Source organism: Triturus cristatus, chromosome 2_2 (assembly GCF_964204655.1).
Source record: "Triturus cristatus chromosome 2_2, aTriCri1.1, whole genome shotgun sequence".
Classification (NCBI taxonomy): domain Eukaryota; kingdom Metazoa; phylum Chordata; class Amphibia; order Caudata; family Salamandridae; genus Triturus; species Triturus cristatus.
Genome location: NC_140582.1, coordinates 198,446,876 through 198,470,064, shown reverse-complemented (window position 1 = coordinate 198,470,064; position 23,189 = coordinate 198,446,876). Strand labels below are relative to the sequence as shown.

Sequence of the window (23,189 nt, the reverse complement as noted above, 5' to 3'; positions counted from 1 at the left end):
GGATCAGGACTGCCTTGCCTGAAATTTGGGTTTGAAAAGATTTTAGGGCTAAGAAGATTGCTAGTAACTCCAGATGGTTGATATGGAGTAACTTTTGTTGAGGTGTCCACTTGCCCTGTGTGGTGAGATGTAGTAGATGAGCTCCCCAGCCGGAGAGCGATGCGTACGTTGTCAGTACTATTTGAGGAACCAGGTCCAGGAACGGTCGACCTTTGGAAAGGTTTGTGGTGTTTCACCACTGCAGAGAGCGATGGGTGCGACCGTCTACCAACACAAGATCTGTTAATTGACCCTGGGCCTGGTTCCATTGGTGCGCTAAGCACTCTTGCAGAGGACGCATCTGGAGTCTTGCGTGAGGTACTATGAAGATGCAAGAGGCCATCATCCCTATTAGTTGCATAAACACTTGAGCTGGAAGGGAGTGTTGTGCTATGAATTTTGTGCGTAGAGCTTGAATGCTTGCAATCCTGGCAGGATTGGGTAGGCTAGCGCTCTTGAGATGTATATGGTGGCACCGAGGTATTGTTTTATGTGGGATGGTTGTAGATGGGACTTCTGGTGGTTTACTGTGAAGCCCAGTTGGTGGACTAGTTGAATGGTGGTGGACGTGTGTTGTACACACCGATTGTATGACCTGGCTTTTATCAGCCAGTCGTCTAAGTATGGGAAGACGTGGATGTGTTGTCTTCGCAAATGTGCTGCCACCACTGCTAGGCACTTGGTGAATACCCTGGGCACTGTTGCGACTCCGAACGGGAGCACTTTGAATTGGTAGTGTTGTCCGTCCACTACAAATCTGAGCTACTTCCGGTGAGCTTTGGGCACTGGAATGTGGAAATAAGCGTCTTAAAGTGGTCAAAAAGTCGTTTTGGGAGAGGAGCGGAAGTACCTGCTGAAGCGTCACCATATGAAAATGGTCTGAGTGTATGCATGTCTTTAGGGGCCGGAGATCTAGGATGGGTCGCAGAGTCTCGTCCCTTTTTGGTATGAGGCAATATAGGGAGTAGACTCCATATTTTGTTGGTTGGTAGGAACGGGTTCTATTGCCTGTTTCTGTAGGAGGGAGATTACCTCCTGCTTTAGGAGTATTAGATGTTCTTGTGACATTGGGCGCTGCCTGGATGGAATGTTTGGGGGGGTAGATATTAGTTCTAGGCAGTAGCCTGACCGAATTAACTGTGTTACCCATTTGTCTGAGGTGATGGTAGCCCAGACAGGAAGGAAATGTTGGAATCTGCCCCCGACCGGAGTGGAATGGTCTGGGGGGAGCGGGGGGAAATCATTGTGTAGGCGGTGTGGCAGAGCGGGCGTTGTTTGTTTTGCCTCTGCCTTTATTATTGTTACCCCTATAGCCGCCTCTTTGATAACCCCTTGTGAAGGTGGACTGAGTAGGGGATTTGTATGAAGTGGACGCGGTGTCTGAGGAGTAGCCTCTAGACGTACTTCGAAAGGAAGAGCGGCGAAAGGATCGTCTAGGAGGGTGTGACTGTAAGGCTCCCATGGATTTCGCTGTATCCTCCTTCATTTTTTCTAGGGCCTCATCCTCTTTTGGGCCAAATAGATGTTCCTGGTCAAAGGGATGGTTAAGGATGGAGGCTTGTACCTCCGGTTTAAACCCTGATATACTTAGCCAAGCATGGCGACAGAGGAGGATGTTGGTATTGATGGCCCTGGAAGCGGTGTCTGCTGCATCTAGGGCACAACGTATAGAGGTGTTAGTAATAGTCTTACCCTCCTGAATTAGTTTGTTGGCCCTAGCTTTATATTTTTCAGGGAGGTGGTGCATTACGCCTTCTAACTCGTCATAATGTGCCCTGTCATATCTGGCCAATAACGCTTGAGTATTGGCGATACGCCACATATTGGCTGCTTGTGACGCAGTACGCTTTCCTGATGCGTCCAGTAGTTTTGACTCTTTGTCAGGTGGTGGTGCTTCACCGGACGCCTGGGAATTTGCCCGTTTACGGGCAGTGAATACCACTAGAGAATCTAGTGGTGCTGGCCCTCTGATGTAGGAGGGATCTGTGGGGGCAGCTTTGTATTTTTTCTTGATGCACAGGTCAATGACCCTGGCCCTAACTGGGTCCTTGAAAACTTCTGGCGCATGCTTTACCACTCCTTTGAGCATAGGTAATATGGAGGTAGACCTATGTGTGGTGTTGAATGTGTCGAGGAGGAAATGTTCCTCCACGGGGTCGGTATGCAAGTCTACCCGGTGATAGTGTGCCGCCCTTTGCAGTAGATGGTGGAACCCCAATGAGTCTTCCGGTGGAGATGGTCTGGAGGGGTAAAGATCATCTTGTGGGACGTTAGGGATATTGTAATCGTTCCATGGGTCTGGGGATCCTGTAGGGGTGGGGTCCCCTGTGGGTAGGTCCTGGGGCACATCCCCTATGTCATTATCGTGTGGAGAAGGGGTGGGAGAACGATGAGGTTGGGGTGGAGAAGGAGGAGGGGGTGGAGGTGGGGAAGGTGGAGGAGGTGGAAGGGATATTCTGAACGGAGAGGGAGCAGAGTCCTTCCGCTTTGGAGGTGGAGCAGGCTTCTCCAAATGTCTCTTTTTGGTAGAGAGTGTCAAATGTCCAGTTTTTGGATCCTTGGTGAGTGTTTTTTACAAGGGATCCGGTGTAAATAAGTCCGGTGAGGCTGGTCGGTCCGTCGGAGGAGTCAGGCCGTTGGCTTTTTAGGCTTTTCTGTGCCGGTTCGTTGTTTGGAAACCGGTTTGGGAACCTCCGGACGCTTGGTCGGCGCCGAGATGGGTTTCGGCCTCAAGGTGTCTGTGCCGGTGGCCTTGTGTGCTTTGATTGGCACCGAAGGTGGTGTCGGTGTCGAAGAGCTGGCTTTCGACCCAGAGTGCTTCGGTGCAGGGCTCGGTGTCGATATGGAGGTCGGCTTCTTTTTCGGTGCCGAAGCGTGTTTATCGGCACCGACGGTAGGCTGGCACGAGCCCGAGCCGTCGGAAGGCTTGCTTGGTTTCTTTACCGGGCCCGAAGGTGCGGTGTTGGAAGCAGTGTCCTTGGTCTTGCCTAGGCCCAGAGGCGAAGGTGTGACCGGAGCCTTTTTCGGTGCCGGCAGGAGTGGAGGGTGGTCAGTACTCACGACCCTCTGCGCCGGGGTGTTGTCCTCCACATCTGAGTCGTCGGCTTCGGAAGAGCTGACGAGGTCCTCGTTGGTGTAACGTTCTGGAGCGTCTATGCCTTCTCCGAAGTTGTCGTCCGGAATAGTCGTCGAGGAGTGCGCCATTGTTCTTCTGGCTCTTCGGTCCTGAATAGTCTTTTTGGATCGGAAGGAATTACACGCCGGACAGTCTCTAGCCTCGTGTTCAGGGGAGAGGCAGAGATTGCATACCTCGTGAATATCGGTGTGGGGAAATTTAGACCCACATCGAGGGCACTTTTGAAATGGAGTCCTTTCCATTAGCCAGGACCGGAGCTTGGAGAGGCCCGAAGGCCGCCCTCGACGACCGGAACCGAAGGTCTGTGCCGATGAGAAGGCGAGTCGTGTGGAGGAGATCGCGATCGAAACAATACCACGGTTTGGGGTGAGGATTGCGCGTCGAACTGGAAGCTGTTCGGAACCAGAGCGCGAAGATTACATCCGAGCCCGATGGCGGAGAAAAACAATCTGAGGATGGAGCCAAAGCCCATGCGCAATACGATCCAAAGGAGGAGTCACCGACCTCGTGACTTCCAAAGACTTTCCAAGAGGAAAAACAAACTGCAAACATCCGGGCCCAACACCAGATGGCGATCTATGCACAAGTGTGTAATCTGCAGCTCATATGCCTCGAACACAAAGTTTTGTACACTTGTTATTTTTCAAGATTCCATACAAATCAACTTTACACGTCAAAACTTTGTTCAGAGCAAAATAGTCAATAGGTTGCTATGGAGAGAAATGAAGTTAACGGTTACCAAGTAAGTACGCGGCTTTGGGGTTGAGTGTCTGTGGTTAGAACAAGGGTTCCCCCGGGGTCAAGGATGCACTCTCGTTACACCCTCAGTGACACTAGGGCGACCGGCTGCAGAGTGCTGAGGCCCAATGTTATCCAATGAGGGATAGGGGGCCTCCGGTTGGTGGCTGCTTACGAGCAGGCCACTGGATTGTGGGAGCAAAGCTCCTGGTGTTGGGCTCAGGGCAAAGGGGATACGGGTTTGCACCCAAAGTGCACCTGCAGCGGTGGCTGGGTGCAGGGTGCTGTTTCGGTGTCTGGTGCCCTGTTGATTGCAATGGGGATTCTTCGGTTTCAACAACAAAGGCTGCAGGCTCGGGGACGAAGATCTTCTGGCGGTTACGACCAGTTGGAGAGGTAAGTTGGGATGCCTGGGGATGCAGGGACACCGTCAGTTAGGCCACCAAAGGCCGTGGGGCTTCAGGTGCAGGGGTGCCTGTAGGCGTTGAGTTTCTCTTACTAGCTTAAAAACGTGGGGGTCCTCCAGAAAGAGGCTGCAGGCTTCGCTGGGAGATTTGAGGCAGGTCAGAGATCACCAGATCTCAGGTCAGATTCGCCGGAGAGTCCTCCTTGTGGTGTTGGGCCACACAAACTCGGGCCGCGAGTGACAGGTGCAAACTTGCGGATTTGGCCGGAGCTGGAGGCTGTTGGTGGTTAAATCCGGTTTTCGCAGGAGAAATACTGGCACATGCATCAAAAATGTCATTTGCGATTCCTTATTAGCGAAAAATAAGGATTCGCTAATAAGGAATCGCAATTAAGGAATTGCTACCCACTCATTCCTATGGGCCTAGAGGCCCATAGGAATCAACAGAAATTGCATGCGCAATTAGCGAGTACACAATAGGTACTCGCAAATTGTGCATGCAATTGCAAGGGTGCCAAAAGGACACCCTGTTGCACCCCTGTAATTGATATGTGAGCACATGTTGCGCGCACACATGCCCCAAGGGCATGTGTGTGTGTAACCTGGAACTTTGAAAAATACGCTTTAGTGCATTTTTCAAAGTTTGCGCTAATTACCATGGGGTATAATTTTCCGGGAATTAGCGGACCCTAATAAAGAAAGCGCTATTTTAAATGGCATCTCGCATTGCATTCAAGGCATCGCAATTTGCGATTTTTGCATTTGGGATAATGCATCCCAAATGCAAAAATAAAGGTCGCAAAGGGGCAGATTCTTCTAATCTGCCCGTTTGCGACCAGTTTTTAGTTTGCTGCATGTGGCCCAAAGACTTTTCTTTGTAAGGCAGGGCAGGTCTTCGGGGTTCTTGAGGTTGCTGGCTGCAGTACACACCGGAGTTTCACTTCTGCAGCTTCGAGGTGGGGACAGGCCGGTAGGACTGGGGCCAACTCAGTAGGCGTCCTCCTCTTAGCTTCGGCACAGCTGTACGGTCCTACTTCTTTTCTTCCTGGTCATTGCTTGTCTGAGGAGGCAAGCTTCAGGGGTGCCCCTAAATACTAGAGTTAGGGGCGTTATCGGCAAGTAAAAGGTTGGGACCAATCAGTCCCTTCCTTGGGGTGGGTACACCCCATATTATGCCACCCTCCAGTGGGAGGGGGGCATATGCCTCACTCTGGTTGGCTGGGTCTCCCCATCTGCAAGATGGCGGGAACTGAGAGTTGTGCTTCACCTTTACTCCCCCACCGGAGGGGTGGGGTTGACAAAGGTGGGCACAACTCCCTTCCTTACTTGGGTTTTCTGCCGGTTCGCCCTCCCAAAGTGGGAGTCCGTACCGGTGGGGACCAGTTGCTGGATGCAGCAAAAGGCTCGGGGAAGCTCACAAAGGTGGCCAGCGTTTGAAGCTTCATCTTGGTGGACCCTGCTCATCCTGGGGGAGGAGGCTTGGCACCTCATGCCAGGTTGTGCATAATTTCAGCCCCCCCCCCCCCCCCCCCCCGAGAGCAGCAGGATCTCGACCCAGGGGTCCAGAAGCATGTTTGGTGGTCGAAGCAGGGGAGCAGCCACTAATGTTAGGTCATTTTTCAGGGGGCATCTCTAAGATGCCCTCTGTGTGCATTTTTCATTACTTCCCACACTGGCATCAGTGTGGGTTTAATGTGCTGGGAGGTTTGATGCCAAACTTCTCGGTTTTCAGCAAAGCCATTATGGTACTGTGGAGTTCGTAATGACAAACTCCCAGCACCATATACTGTTAATGGCATTACTGCACTTACAATGTGTAAGAATTGGCTTAGACACTGTAGGGGTACAGGGCTCATGCACCTGTACCCTCACCACTGGTATAGTGCACCCAGATAGAGGGGTGGCTGATCTATGCCAGGGCAGGGGTTGTAGGCATGGCACACAGGGATGTGTGTCATGTCGACTCCACACTTTGTTCTGAACCGAAACACGCACCCTGCAAAGGCAGTGTGTGAGTGTAAAGGTACAGGGCCTAGTAAAGGGGGGGGGGGGGGGGGGAAGACAATAAGTGCTGCAGCCCTTAGAGGCCTCCCCGGGTCACAGTGCCCTGGGTACCTGTGGTACCATTTATCAGGGACTGATATGTGGTCAGAGTGCCAGTTGGGTTTGGTCTTCAATGCAGTTTTAGGGAAAGAACATAGGCCCTGGGTGTGAGAAGAACAAGTTACTTACTTTCGGTAACGCTTTTTCTGGTGGATACAGTATCTGCCTGTGGATTCCTCACCTTGTGAATATCCCTTGCGCCAGCAACATTCGGAAACTTTTGTAGCAGTCCACGCCGATGGGGTCGAAGATGACGTCACAGAGACACTGCTCCGCTCGCGACTCCGCTGACGTCACCGGCTCCATAAGAAGACCTCGTCGGCGCGATGACGTCAGTTCCGCCCCTTTTTTCCGTGCCTTCGAGGCACACCGACAGACTGACAGCAATATATACACAGTATAAATAGTACACAATATGCATATCAACACACTCAGTGTGGAAAATAAACAACAAAGCACAAGAAATATCATAATGCCTTTGACAGTGATAAACACATTTGAAAACCCATCAACAGAATTACAGGCATAGAAATACCGGTATAGAAGGATGGACAACGGGGAGGCGGGTGGGTCAGTGAGGAATCCACAGGCAGATACTGTATCCACCAGAAAAAGCGTTACCGAAGGTAAGTAACTTGTTCTTCTGATGGATACATCTGCCAGTGGATTCCTCACCTTGTGAATAGATTCCACAGCAGTCCCCACTCCCGGAGGAGGGTGTCCATCCCCCTATACCAGAAAATCCTGAAGGACGGAACGAGCAAAATGTCCGTCCCTCCTCACCTCGGTGTCCAAGCAATAATGTTTTGCGAAGGTGTGGAGGGAGGCCCACGTTGCCGCCCTACAAATGTCCTCCACAGGAACACCCCTAGATAAGGCAGATGTAGAAGACTTTGCCCTGGTAGAATGAGCCCTCAAACCCTCCGGAGGCTCCTTACCAGCTAGAGTAGCAGATCTTGATGCATAGTACAATCCATCTGGAAAGGGTGCGCTTGTGCACTGCACGACCCTTTCTGCAGCCAGCAAAGCCCACAAAGAGCTGGTCATCAATCCTGTAGTCTTTTGTCCTGTCCAGGTAAAAGCTCACCGCCCTCTTAGGGTCCGAGTGGTGACGCCTCTCCTCCTCCTTGGAAGGGTGTGGGGGAGGAGAAAAGGAAGGAAGGGTAATGGACTGCCCCAGATGGAAGGGAGTTACCACCTTAGGCAAAAACGCAGCCCTGGTCCTGAGTACCATTCGTTCAGCATGAATGGTCAAGAATGGGGGTTTCGAACTTAGAGCTTGAAGCTCACTTACCCTCCTTGCCGAGGTGATTGCAACGAGGAATACCGTCTTAAAAGACAAGAGCCTCAGGGGACACTTGTGTAAGGGCTCGAAGGGAGAACCCATGAGATAGGTTAAGACAAGGTTCAAGTCCCATTGAGGCACAATAAATGGAGTAGAAGGAAATTTGTTTGTAAGGCCCTTTATAAAACGAAGAACAATAGGAGACTTAAACAGCGACGGCTGATCCGGCAAACAAAGGAAAGCCGATGAAGCAGACAAATATCCTTTCAAGGTAGCCACAGCAAAGCCTTGCTGAGCAAGAGAGAGGGCAAACTGTAGAATATTAGACAGACGAGCCTTCAAGGGATCAATGGACCTCTCTCCACACCAGAGAACAAATTTAGACCACCTATATGAGTAAATAGATTTGGTGGAGTGTCGCCTGGTCGATAAAATAACATCCACCACATCCAGCGGGAGAGAGAAAGAATTCAGGGTGCCCCGTTCAATCTCCAGGCACGAAGGTGTAAGCTCTGGAGGTGGGGGTGTAGAACCTGCCCCTCCGACTGCGAGAGGAGGTCTGCCCTCAGAGGGAGGGAGACGGAGCGGAGGGCACGAGGAGAGGTGGAGAAGATCTGTGTACCACACCCTTCTTGGCCAATCCGGGGCGATCAATATGACTTGGGCCCGGTCTTGACGAATCTTCCTCAGAACCCGAGGAATCAAGGGTATGGGAGGAAACGCGTAAAGGAGTCGAGAGCCCCAACTCAACTGAAACGCGTCCCCCAACGCTCCCTGCATCGGATACTGGAGACTGCAGAACAACAGACAGTGCGCATTCTCGCGAGTGGCAAACAGGTCCACCCGAGGAGTTCCCCACGTCCGAAAGACATGACGAACCACCTCCGGATGGAGCCTCCACTCGTGGTCGGCGGAGAACTGCCGACTGAGACTGTCCGCACGCACGTTCTGAACTCCGGCCAGATGATTTGCCATCAGACGAATCTGATGGTCCTGAGCCCAGGACCATAGATGTAGGGCCTCTCTGCAAAGACAAAGAGACCCCACTCCTCCCTGTTTGTTTATATACCACATCGCGGTAGTGTTGTCCGTCAGGACTTGAACAGACTGACCGCGAAGGGAAGGAAGGCCTTGAGTGCCAAGCGTATCGCCCGCAATTCCAGAAGGTTGATGTGAAGCAACCTTTCCTCTGGAGACCAAAGACCCTTGATCTCCAGATCCCCCAGATGAGCACCCCACCCTAAGGTGGATGCATCCGTTATCACTGTTGTCACCGATGGAGGTAGATGAAAGGACTTTCCTTGGGACAGATTGCCCTCCACGCTCCACCAGGATAGATCCGCCGCAGCTTCTCCGGAGATCCTCACAGACTCCCTGAGATCTCCCTTGTGCTGATACCACTGCTTGCGGAGGCACCACTGGAGCGCCCTCATGTGCCAGCGTGCATGGTTGACCAACAGAATGCAGGAAGCGAACAGACCGAGCAGACTAAGGACCTTCAGAACTGGAACAACTGCTCCGTTGTAAAATAAAGGAATCATTTCCTGTATGTCGAGAATCCTTTGAGGAGGAGGGAATGCTCGACACACAGTAGTGTCCAGTACCGCATCTATAAACAGGTTGCGCTGAGAGGGCACCAGGTGAGATTTGGGCACATTGATCGAAAAACCCAATCTGTACAACAGCAGAGTCGTATCCTGCAGATGACACAGCACCTTCTCCGACGACTCCGCCTTGATCAGCCAGTCGTCTAAATAAGGGAGAACTGAAATCCCCGACCTTCTGAGATGGGCTGCTACCACTGCCATCACCTTTGTGAAGACTCGAGGTGCCGAAGTAAGACCAAACGGGAGGACCGCAAACTGATAATGTTGCGACCCTACCGTAAACCGGAGGTACTTCCTGTGCGACCTCAGGATGGGGATGTGGAAATACGCATCCTGCAAGTCGAGCGACACCATCCAATCTTCCTGATTCTGCGCCTGCAGAACCTGCACAAGAGTGAGCATCTTGAACTTCTCCTGCTTCAGGTAAAAGTTCAAGATTCTGAGGTCCAATATTGGACGCAATCTGCCGTCCTTTTTCGGAATCAGAAAATACCGGGAGTAGCATCCCTGACCCCTCTCCCGCTCTGGAACCACCTCTATCGCACCTTTTTGAAACAGCTTCAGAACTTCCTCCTGCAGGAGAAGACGGTGGTCCTCCGAGCAAGCTCCCTGGCAAGGAGGGTAATTTGGAGGGAATTCCAGAAAGGGAAGGGCGTACCCATTTTCTACAAGATCTAGAACCCAGAGATCCGTAGTTACAGACTCCCAATCTTGCAGAAAATGGGTAAGCCGGCCCCCCACAGGACCAGCATGATCCGGAATGTCGGATCTAGGGCTGCTTTGCGGTGGTGGGAGGGGCTGAGGAAGAGGAAGAGGAGGAGGAGAGTTGACGGCCACGTGAGCGACCCCTGATCCTTCCCCTGTATCCCCTGGACGAAGAACCTTCCTGTTGCTGCTGCTGGTTTGGTCTAGAAGTGCGAAAAGTCGCCCTTCCAAAACCTCTATACCTTTTGAAAGTTCCTCTCGGCTGGGATTGAAGGCCCAACGACCTAGCCGTAGCCTTACTCTCTTTAAAGCTTTCGAGAGCAGCATCTGCCTTCTTCCCGAACAAACCTGACCCATCAAAAGGTAAGTCCAATAAAGTCGACTGCACATCAGAAGAGAATTCAGAAGACTTCAGCCACGCACCCCTCCTGGTGGCAACCGAAGACCCCATAACTCTGGCAACTGAGTCAGCTGTGTCCAGACCACTTTGGATAACTTGGCAAGCAGCCGCCTGGGCATCAGATAATACTTCATTAAAGCCTGCCCTATCCTCTTCTGACAGCTTCGGTGCCAACTTCTTTGCAGAGTCCATAAGCGCATGTATATAGCGCCACAACAAACACGTTGCATTTGATGACTTTAGAGCCATACTGGCCGATGAAAAGACCTTTTTGGCCGATTGGTCCACCTTCTTGGCCTCCCTGTCTCCTGGAACCTGAGGAAATGCCCCTTTAGATCGCCCCGAACAAGCCGCCTGAACCACCAAGCTCTCAGGCGAAGGGTGCGAAGTTAAAAATTCAGGATCCCCTGGAGCCACTCTATATCTCCTTGCGACTGACCTGGAGACTGCAGGAGCTGAAAAAGGTTTGCGCCATACCTCCAGCACAGGTTCCATAATAGCTGCGTTAAAAGGCTACAAAGGCTCCGAGACAGCAGCAGGTGAATGCAACACCTCAGTAAGAATATTAGATTTAAATTCCGTTGTCGGCAATTGGAGATCCAACAATTCTGCAGCTTTTCTAATCACCGCATGATATGGCGCGGCTTCTTTAGAGGGCTCATCCGATGGTGGAGTGATCTCCCACTCTGGAGACAATTCCAGTCCACTTGCCTCCTTTAATTCATCAAACACATCGTCAGAGTCAGCCAACTCACCCTCTTCAGCCTCTTCCAACAGAAAGCGTCTTCCATCCACCACTCTGTGCTTCCCTTCTCGAACGAATCCGAACCTGCGGCGTCGGCGGCGCCGTGATCGAATCAGACGGCGCCGGCAGCGGCGTCGAACGCGGATCAGCCGGAGCAGCCGGCGTCGAACGAAGTCGAGCCGGCGCCGGTGAAGAGGGAAGCGGCGTCGATGTCCTCGGCGCCGGTAGCTGCCAAGACGGCGTCGCTGGATAGAAGGGCATAAACGGAGCCTGAGGGTAGACCTGCGGCACTCCCAAATTGAAAGCCATTGGACCCATCGGACCCATAGGTGCACCAGGGGTATACATGGCCCTTGAAAATACCCCGTACATTGCATTCAGATAATGCGTAGGGTCTTGACCTGGACCAGGAAAAGCAGGATACTGGTCAGGTAACACCGGACTCGGGCCTGCCGGCGCCGACGGTGGAACAAGCGGCGTCACAGTCTCACCCGGAGCCTGACGATCATCATCCGGGACCGGAGTCGGAGGACTTGCTGGAGCCGGAGATGGAACCGGCGTCTGGGATGACACCCGCACCGGAGATTCAGCCGGAGCCGGCAAAGCCACTGGAGAAGGAACCGGAGGTGAAGCCGGGACCGGAGGAGACACCGACTCTCTCCGACGTCGAACAGGCGACTTCGACTTCGGAGCCGAACCTTTCTCGGAATGATGACGCGAGGAATGCCTCCTTCTTCTTATGCTTCTTACTCTTTGAAGCATGCCCCGAAGTCGACTTGGACGCCGACCTCGATCTGGATCCAGACCTCTTTCTTCCTCTTTTCTCCTTCTTCATTCTGGCGATGAAAAGCTTCGCCTCTCTTTCTTTAAGCGCCTTCGAACTCATCTTTCGACAACTCGAGCAGCCTTCCACATCGTGATCTGAAGACAAACACCAAACACAATCTTCGTGCGGGTCGGTGATAGACATGTGCTTGCCACATTCACGACAAGGCTTGAACCCAGACTTTCTCGTCTACATTTTTCAAAGAGGAACAGAGAAAATCAGAAAAAAAACACAAAGTAACAAGTGAAGCTACTAGCAACGATTCCCGAAATCCGTTGGCGTCGTCCGCGCGGAAAAAAGGGAACTGACGTCATCACGCCGACGAGGTCTTCTTATGGAGCCGGTGACGTCAGCGGAGTCGCGAGCGGAGCAGTGTCTCTGTGACGTCATCTTCGACCCCATCGGCGTGGACTGCTACAAAAGTTTCCGAATGTTGCTGGCGCAAGGGATATTCACAAGGTGAGGAATCCACTGGCAGATGTATCCATCAGAACCTGGGATTCTGCTTCAGTAACCCCCCCCCCCCCCCCGCCCCCCACACACACTTTTTGCCAGATTGCTGATGCACTTTGACTTGATGTACCCTGGGTCCCTGCCAATACGGTTTCCATGGCTTGTGTTCTTGAAATCTATGAAATCCTTTAAAACTGTAACTTAATAACCAAAACGATTTAACTTACCTGTTGACAGGAAGTGTCCCAGTGCAGTATCCAGGTATACTGCACTGTGTAAGAAAAGTAATCTAAAAGGTAACTTACATGATATTCTGCCTAATATCCTATACAAAGTATATGTACTGTATTCTGAAAAGCATTGCATTAACAGTAACACTACTGCAATCAAATCAAAGTACATTTACAATTGCAATTCAAACTGTGTTACAACTGTATATTTACTGCAAAGTATTTAATCACTTACCTGTGCCAGGCTTGCTTGGTTCTAGGAAATAAAATAACTAAAAGAATATTTTTATACAATAACAATTAGTCTGAAGTTCAGTCTACTTTGCTGACGTGTGTACAACAAATGCTTAACACTGTCCTCTGACAAACCTTACTGCTCGACCACACTACCACAAATAGAGAGTGAGGTGCTATCTACTTTACCTCTGCCTACTGTTTGGATTCCACAGGACTCTGGTACACTATACCTCACTTTGGTATGGTATATACAGAGCCAGTTTCCTACACTGGGTACCTAATCGGCAGGAGCCCAGGGCACACTCAGTCAAAGTATATCAGCAGTTCAGCAAAAAGTGGGGGCAACCAAGCAGAAAGAGGGCACTTTCTCACACTGGCCGCCCCAGTGCCACTGGTCGGGAAACTTGAGTGCCTACCTAGACCATAGGGAGCCTTGGTCCTAAGGCCCAAAACTCCAACTTGTAAGAAATGTACTTGCCCGTGAAACCGATCACCATCTTTACCGATGGGAACTCATGTTATGAGATTTTAGGCCAAAAAGTGTTGAACTGTTGTTTTGTATGGGGAAAACAGTAACTATAACTCAAGCCAAGAAAAGTCTTACTTACCTTTTAGAGTGAGATCCTCAAGTGTGGTATCTAGGCATACCACCCCCAGTAATCCATGTAATCTGAAAGTAATCAATAAGTATACTAAAAACTAATTACGGTGTAATATAACCTGCTTTTTAAAACCATACCAACCAGAAACAATTGCAAATCCATCCTCAATTGAATTTCTGTGAAAAGGTTTACAATTGAAAGTATATATTGCCTACCTGTACCAATTCCTGCTTGGTTCTATAAATAAAATACAAGTATGCCTTGTTTATACTTACCCAGTTGGTCTAGATTCCGTCTGATTGTGTGCCATCAGTCTTGATTGAGTGAATACAATAAATGCTTAACACACCCTCTGGATAAGCCTAACTGCTCGCCCACACTACCACCAAAAGAGCGGTTAGTACTTACCTACTTTAGCCTCTGCTATACCTCTGGGGACTCCCTGAACTCTGTGCACTCTATAACTTACTTTGGTATAAAACAGAGAGACAGCTCCTACATCGTGCATCTTTGGTTTCCTCAAGTGACTCCACTCTGTGCTCCAGGGATGTCACTTTTTGTTTAATTTTCTGGAAGTCTTTGCAACATCTTTGCAGAGGAGGACAATGTAATCCTGGATGCCTTGGAATAATTCCTCCATGAAAGATTGGGTGGTTGGAGACACCGGATCTCCAATATCTCTAAGGATCAACTTGTTCCATCCCATCCCTGTGAAGGTCAGTCAGATCAGTGAATCAGCTCATTGTGAACCAGCCTTGGTGAGTATATCTTTTATAGTAGAGTCCTTCTTAGCTTTGGCAGAGGCCATTACACTTGTGGTCCCGAGTCCCCTCTAGGCAAATTATCTCAGTTCATGGCGTTTTGTCAGCAAGTCTCAGATTATCCTATCACTCAATAGGAGATAATCCACAGAGACAAAAAAAAATGCTTTTGCCCGGGGGTGAGAAGGAGCTGGCCTATGAAATACCTCTTTTAATCAGGCTACTTTTTTGCATTTCATATTTCAGCCAAGAGCTGTCAAAGTTTTAAAGGTAGCCTGTATATGTTGTCAAGTATCAGCAGTGTCCCCCCCTCTGTCACACCTCTGCAACACAATGGATAACTGATAGGACCACTGGAATTATGCACTTCTGCAGCTGCAGCGTTTTCCCCATAGTTATAGATTTGCCGCAAAATCCATAATCTGCAGATTTTAAACCAAAGCAAATTTAGTTTCAAGCTCAAAGGGATCAAAGTTACTAAGAGGATGCAACACATGTTCGCATTGAATAGAATGCCCGTCTCAAAAATAGAGAAATATGGCTAAACTAGTATTACTGAGATTAAATCTTTGCCCAGACAGTGTTACCATGAGTAAAACTGCCAAAATAATTAAGTCTTACTTGTCCCAAAATTTGCCGCAATACGCCCATTATGTGGCTTTTCTTGGCACATAATTTAATCAACCCTGCTGAATAATTTGGCGCTCCCCTGATACAAAATTCCAGAGGTCCTGATAATCGGGAAGCTGCGTGCAATGGAGTGCATGGTCCATGGAGTGCAGACCCCTGTCACACAGATGAATGGGTATTTATAAGTCCTTAATAGAGTTTAAGATGCAGGGGGGTGGGGCCCAGCCAACAATTTACACATCAATGAAAATAAATAAGATGTAGAGGGCTTCCAAAAGACAACATACAAAATAAAAAAACACATTTATCACTGGTGCATACTGAAGCACCCCGCTGGCGCACAGAATCTCACTTGTTTTGTAGTGGATGCTTAATGTAGTTTTCAGGGTTCGCAACCTCAAGAGATTCTATCTTCTCTTCTTCTGTAGCTGTGGTGTTGGCAGTGATTTCCTGCAGAGATAATCAAAAACAAATATAATGGTTTGTGTTGAAGATGGACATTCAACTGGCAACATACAAAAGATTCAAAATCCCAAAACCATTGAAAAAAGGACAATGGAAGTGCAACTTCAATACGATATCTATGCTGGATCTCTTTTACGTTCAATTTTCATTCCAAAGACATTTACTTAAGGATTTTCATATGGGCACCCGCAATGTTCAGAACTATTTGTGAAGACCCTTCTTGGTGCCTCAGTGCATTGAGAGGTCACTTGGGAGAATGATGTAAGGGGACTATTAACCAATGGTGTTCCAAGGTTGCACTACTAATGCATTTTAATTGTACTGGAAAGTTATCGTCAGTGACAGTGTATTCTTCATATCCCAATAAATGCCCACCTGTTGTAAGAGGGTTCCTCCTCTGAGCATAAACCCAGTCGTTAAATACCAATAAACTGTGTTGCCAATAGTATTTCTTCACATCTGGTGGGCAATACCCTCCTCATACATTACTCTAGCAAGGTTAAGTAGAATACATGGAGGCCAGTCATTCCACAGAAGGTGCCCCAGCTTCTATTTTCTTGAAGAAAATATCTGGGAACAGTTATGGTGTATTTTGTAGAGCAGTGGACACCCCCCCCCCCCCCCCCCCCGCTCCCTCCTAATAGCTACTGGAATCCAGCCTAAGCATTTTTGATGAATCAAACGGCAAAACAATACACAAAAATAAGGAATCAAGCATTAGTCAAACAAATACACACATGAATAATTATTTTATTTAATTCACAAACAAATAAGCCATTTCTTGAAAATGTTAATGGAAAGGAGTTTAGGGCTTTTCTAAATTCAATTGAAGCCACCCATAGTGTATGTGGTATATTTTGTCAGAGAGAAATGCACTGCTCCCGCGAATCAATCTGAAGATACGAACTACATTTTAGCCTCCAATTTCAAATTCCTTCACGTTCACAGAATGTTTTTAATTTTATATTTTGCTTCATTTATATATACTTAATCTATTATTCCATTTTCTAAGCAGTCGCAGACCTCTTGAGTATGCATTGCATACAACCAGGTGTCCCCGAACCACAGATTAATAAACACTGTTGTAGTACATTTGGGGAGCACTATAATTTTTTTTAAAAAGTCCACCTTACCTAGCTGTGAAAGTGGCATCTTGAGTGAGAATACAATACAGGGTTTTTTCCCTAATAGAAATCTTCTTAAATCCTTGTGAAATATACGCCCAGATACTTAAACCGCCTCTGGATTATCCGTAAATGGCCTCCGATTAATGCTCTGAAGCTCCAGGGAGTCAGTGGATAACTCACAGTCTTTGTCGACGCAGGGAGTAGGTGTCAACAGGGGAAACACTGTTAATAACCTTCAAAAGACCACCCTCTACCACATTTCCGATAAAGGACCGTGCTTTGGACATGTTCACACTTGATCAGGCTGTCCATTGAAAGATGGCAATCATGTATTCAATGGCATTTTTAAAAAGGATAACTCAACATAACTGCAGTCACTAATTGTTAAATAGGTGAAAAAATGTATCTTATAATTATGGGTTGCCTTGATCTCTTGTTTTCTATTTTTTTACACAGAGGTTGCAGCATTAAAAAAATCTTAAGGCCACTGCAAAAACACTGCCTCTCCGAATACGTTTCTAATGATTTCGTACAGTGTTGAGAGATCCTAGCCAAAGTAGGCAGAAAACTTGAGAAAACCAACTGCTACTGTGCAACATACTGCAACAGTGAAGCTGCTTGGTGGTACTAAAATTAAAGTAGAACATTTTCTCTATTGAAGTGGCATTCCGACTTAGTTTATTTTCTATTGTTCTCTTTTAAGAGGGAAAAGAAAAAGGATTGCGGTGGCAATTTTACCATTCATCTTTATTCAGATGTTTAACAATCATGAGTCCTACATGCCAAACTGAGGACCTCACAAATCAGACCTGAGAAAATGTACCAACATTTAAAACTAAAAGAAAAACATATAATAGCCTGCTCACTTATTCTGGAATACTGCATGCACTGGCACAGAGACACTGACTATCTCCAATATAGATAAGACACAGGGTCCCCTCTAAATTCACCAGTGCTGAAGGTCACAAAGTCTGACCTAGTTATAACAGAAAGCCACACCAAGAGAAGACAGTTTTATCACATTGTTACCCAAAAGCACAAAGAAGTCCAGTAAATTGCAAGGTTAGCCAACCTGCAGAGAACAGAGGTTTGAAAATATTAAAGCATGCGTATCATCGTTTTATGCTACATATTCAACAAGCATTGGCATAACCAATAGGTCTCGCCTTTGGGACCTGTTGCATAACTATAAGGTCCCAAAGGCAAGACCTATTGGCTATGCCAATGCTTGTTATGAAAGTCGGAGCTTGCGCAGTGTAGAAGTGGACGCCTCTTTTTATGCAAGTGTGCTACTAATACGAATATATTTAACTGGCAATTTCTCCCAGTTCGTGCGTATGCTGCAGACATCACAGCTTTGAAGGTGAGAAGTGATGGCCCCTCTATTACCCAATTCTACTTTCTGCAGCATATGCATTAACTGTGAGTTAATGGTATGAGCCAGGTTATTCACAATACTAGGTTACAGAAAAACTCCAGCATTAAGCACTTTTACAAAACAAAGTTATTTCATAAAGGCCCAGGAGGGGACGCCCCCTTTAGATACGCATTTCAGGTTGTGAAATATATTGCATGCTAAACAAGGGTGCATCATTTGCTTTGAATGCCAGGGACACGAATTACAGCGCCACCTTATTGAAATAAATAAGTGCGGAGTAAAAATCAGCAGCTCCAATATTTGTTCATCGCGACTCAGACTGCAAGCTTGTTTCTGTGCCCACCTGTGCGAGGCTGTCCCATCTCTGTCCGGGGTCCTTCAACACGCTCGTGGATGCATTTTGGCAACGAGAAGGGAGCATTTGTAAAATTAAAATAAAGCGCAAGCGCTTGTGCCTGCCGCTGCAGGAGAAACACAGATGGCAGGCTGCGCGTAACCGCAAGCTGTAGGCCGTGGGCGGCTACAATTCCAGGCAGAGGTGGGACATGGACCCGCCTTTGCCCAATCGCGTGCTGTCTTTTTCCGAAAGAGGCACACAAAGACCAATAAGAAAAAGACAACAAAATAAAAACACATGCGGAAGTCATTTTACCTAGAGTAGCGCATGCGCGCTGCACTAGTCCTAAAAACCATGAATGTTGCAAAAACTTGTCTCTGGATTGTTACAAAAACATTCTTAAGATAGACATCACAATAATATCAAAAGTTGAAGAAGAAACAACCAATAGTGTCTCCAGATCAATAAAGAGACAATCAAATTGCAAACCTTGGTACACTCTAATCCTCATCAAGATCACTAGTCCGATTATCAGCAAGTGTAACGGCATACTTTATGTAACTGGATGAACAAGTAATCTATTTTCACTGGATGATAAGCCGGTTGTGTGTTGTGTTCCTGCTAACTGCCCATTCATACAACTCATTCGTCTCTCGGTAATACATAATGTGTAGATACCAGCTGCCATCATGGATTTCATTAGTCACTGCAAGTCAATTTTTTACAATGTACTTTGCAATCGCTCGTCAAGAGGTAATGTCTATGTCGGCGAACATATGGACAAATGGTTGTCTAACTGGGATGTATATATAAGGAGGGTAGCTGTTCCTCAGAGAATAGAAAGTGTACCAAAAACTTGGTGTGTGGGCTTGTCGCGAGGTTTGGGCCAGAGTGAGTGTGGGGGAATTCCTCCTTCAGAATATAGTGCCCTCACACACCCTTTCGAGTGTCATGCTTCATCATCGGGCGTTGCTCCTCGTGGGGGTGGCGCTGCAGTCCCTCACGGGCCCCGCAAGAGGGCTCTTTATCGGAGATCTTTTATGGAGACGCCGCAGTTGTGCATGGGGATGTGTGGGCCTATAAAAAGGGAAGGTGAATGGGTGGGTTAAAATTGCTATATGGAACCCAGAACCAGAGATTTTATTCACGGATCCATATGGCAAAAATTTTAAAAATATATATAATCCTGGAGCTCCTCTTTGGAAAGAAGGTAGAGGGCCGATGTGTGACTAACCGCTGCTCTCAGGATGGGTGTTGTGGTGAGTAAAGTCCTACAGAAATAGGGTCAACATGTTTCGCGCTTGCTGTTGGTCCATAGGGGATCCAGTAGCGCTTCGTCAGGACCGGGAACAAAGTGAGACAGGTTTCAGGGAAGCAAAGAACTGTGAACCTGTAGTACCTTCGTATTAAGGAAGTTAAGCGTCCAAGCGCTGATAGGAACTCTTTCTTTAGGAACCTATGCCCAACCTGGTGAGATAAAAACAAGTATGGAGAAAAAAGACATAACAGAACACATAATGAAATTCACTTTTGGAATGATGGTCAGATAATACTCGCATGTTGTGTTCATATTACAAATAAACACAGTCGTGTGCTCAATCAATCAGGCATGCACACTGCATAACCATGCAAGTAAATCGACCAGGTGCCGAGGCGTGATTATCCCTGTGCAACTGACCGCTGTGCTACATGTTCTATAGGCGATTATCAGTGATCGTGTGCCTTATAAAAAACACCCCCGCATATGACCAGCAGAATGTTGAATGTCATCTAGAAGAGAACATGGTGGGGGGGGGGGGATCGATTACAATGGTAGAGACTCGTGGTAGGAGTTGTCCAAATCAGTGCTCGAGAGGCGAGGGCTTGTGTGAAGGCGGAGCGGCCAATGGGTATGCATACCGTTAACAATTCGAAAGTTGGAAGTGTGAAAGTTACTGTGTAACTAATGCGTGCAGGTAGCGGCTGTGAAGGAAAACATTCCTGCATTGATACTCATGCATAATCTTCTTAAAATCTAGCAGCGCGCCTACCCTTCTAGTCCAGGGGATGAGCTCCGTCGGCGCCTCAGAGGTAGCAGGTCGAGAAACTAAGGAGAGTGAGTGCGATGTCAGTATACCTTTACGGGGGGGAATCCAGGAAATCGCCTAAAAACGCATTGGGAACATCCCCGGACACCCATGTAACCTTCCCGGACAACCTGACACACAGTGCAGCGGAGTCTGATCCAGAAAACAGCTGAGTCGGGCAGGACCGGGGGACCGCAGGCGGACGCGGCCTATCTGATCCACGCAGTAACGGCCGGGTTTCCTGCTGCTACACGAGGTTCGGCATCCCTGAGCCCGGCGGAGCGGATTCCCACGAGCTGGTGGCTGGTTGCGGCCTCCGGACACAGCGGGGGCTGAAAATATCCCGCCGGACTCCGTGGGAAGACGAGACTGCACAGCCCTGTGGCCTGTTGGTGAGAGCGGGGACCTGCGCCTGGACCTGCGCAAGGTGTGGCCGATACCCCCTTGCGCCGCTGCGGTGAAGCGTGTTCACCCACCCCCCTGCTGAGGATATAGGGGTAGCGAGGGGCTAGATTAAAGAGCCCTTACGGTAGAGGCGACGCGTTCCACCCTACCTGGAGGCCTACTGGCAAACACGAACTCCCCGCACCAGGCACTGACGGAGGTGCGGTCTCTAGTGACGGAGCGTGCAATCGCTCTGGGCCCCGGGCTGTAGTGGCCCATTGCCGCCGCCGCAGAACACTGGAGGCGGCCATGCCCGCGAATGTCGGGGGAGCACTCTGATGACTCTGCGGACTGCTGTCAGGGACCAATAAACAACTAGTGGAGTGCAACATTCATCCCCCAATCCACTCGCCGCCAAAGTCTATGGGCAGGTGGGGATCTATTTGGGACTCCTGCGTGGCGCACTACGGACATAGATTCGACCAGAGGTGTACCCGAAGCCACAGCACTACCTTTTCACTGCGCAGTTTCCGGGCTAAGCTACATAGCACTTGATACCATTGGCAGCATATCAACACTCTGTAGTGTAGTTCCTATATCTCTGATAAGCTCTGCGCATTGGAATAATATACACTATAGTTTTGACATAGGAGTGAGGTCAGTATGTCTCTAACGAGTACATTAAACTTAATTACTTGTGTGTGCAAGCTAACTCAGAGGTCACTAGAAACTTCTCGAATATACAAGAAGGGATTCGTTTCTGATAACTGCATAAACATGACAACTTTGTTTCTCTTAGAGTCGGAACAGTCTCAGAACCGTGGAAACAATAGATAACAGGTTCAACTTAGTCAATCGTGCATGCTTCGTTTCAACAGAGTTGCACAGAAATAGAGGGACGGGCGTTTCAATAAAAAGGGGTTTATTGAACAGTCTCATTTCTCATGCAAAGATCTGGACTGTTACAATCGTAAGACAGGATGCGAAGTACAATACATACAGGGTTAGCAGTAAGATAAAATACTGCAATAGCATGGTTTGTAGCTATGACACATTCATAAAATACATACATAAATAACACAGGCTAAAATGTGAATACTCATCTGATGCTTCTAAATAGTTCTACCCCAGTGTACCTAACCTCAGTGTAGTACGAGGTTAAGAATTAGGTGCTGTTTTCTAAAGTATAGCTAGCTATAGTTTTGCCAAGAGTTGCCAAAAGTTTCTCTAAGTTCTAGTATGCTCCATACCTTAGAATGTGTGAGGTTGGAATCTCTTTCCGGGACTCAATATCTGACACCCCGCAAGGGGAGTCAAACACTGGAGCTGGATGACAGCGTCTGGTCAGTGCATCAGGCGGGAACTCGATATGGCGATCCGCAAGTAGGCAGTCGAACTGGACCATACCGGAACCATGGTGTGCCAGGGCAAGTGCAGGTATATATTTATACCTTGAAGGTGTTTAGGAATGCCTGACGTAAAAGTTGGGCATCGGAACGTCATGAATAAACCCCTAAGGAATAGATGTTCAAGAATAATAAATGAGTTCTTGGAGAAATCAATATCCAAGCAAGGGAAAGTCCTAAAGGCTTAAGAGACTGGTTTTCCAAGAACTCGTTGTGACGTGGATTGACGGATGTAGGAGACCATGCCTGTATTCGGTTAGCATGGACAATGCCTAAATAAGGGCTGGATTTTCTATGCCTACCTAAATAAGGGCAATATGAATTGTACCTATATAAGGGCATAAATCGGGAAACCTATATACAGAATCTAAATCTACACACAACTCCAGCTCATACGACTCCACATTCCGGCCTGCCAGTGGGTAGATCGGTTCCCCACACCATCCCCCGCTGCTCACCCTAACAATCTAACGTAATCCACACGCTGGGGTGAAGAACGCAGAGTGCACCGTGTGAGCTGGCCCCCCCCCCCCCCGGGCCATTAATCTGTCTGACGTGGGGGGTGAGATCGCCTTCAACATAAGACACACCAGGCTCGCCAAGCAGACGCGAGAACCCAATATTGGGAGACCCAAGGGAAAAACTACCGACAACTCCGATACGGGGGGCCCCCCAGGAGAGTCTCTAACCACTGCCAGATCAAAGTCACCGGGTGCCTCCTCCTCTGAATCTATTGAGACTCCCCTAGACAAACTAGACCTGATTCTTCAAGAAGTGAGAGACTCCCTTTGATAATGAAGACTCCAGGCAGGCTGGTGAAGCTTTAGTTGGTTTAATCAGGAAGACATGTCTCATCATGAAGGGGCACTGGAGCAACTGCTTACAATCGGAATTCAGAGCTACAGTGACCTAATGACACATTCTGATGTCTAGACATTCTAAGCCAAAGGCTTACTTTACCACACATCTCCTTTTTACAGAATAAAGTATGAAGAAGCAAATTCATTCTGAATATAGTACCCACACCCCCTTCTCAAAGAAAAAACGACAGAGAAGAGGAAAGAAAGAAGAAAAAGAAAGAAAAGAAGAAAAATCAAAGTCAGACAAAATCATTCCATCTTTT

At 48.3% G+C, this 23,189-nt stretch overlaps 1 protein-coding gene across 3 annotated transcripts in view; it reads right to left on the bottom strand.

The window, feature by feature from the left end:
* The window catches only part of EIF4E (eukaryotic translation initiation factor 4E), a 343,174-nt gene that overhangs the window by 251,827 nt on the left and 68,158 nt on the right, over positions 1–23,189 (bottom strand). For all 3 annotated transcript variants that reach the window (XM_085641164.1, XM_085641165.1, XM_085641166.1), the window contains exon 2: positions 15,256–15,353. In XM_085641164.1, the coding sequence (XP_085497290.1) occupies positions 15,256–15,353 (98 nt within the window). The remainder of the gene's footprint in view (positions 1–15,255; positions 15,354–23,189) is intronic.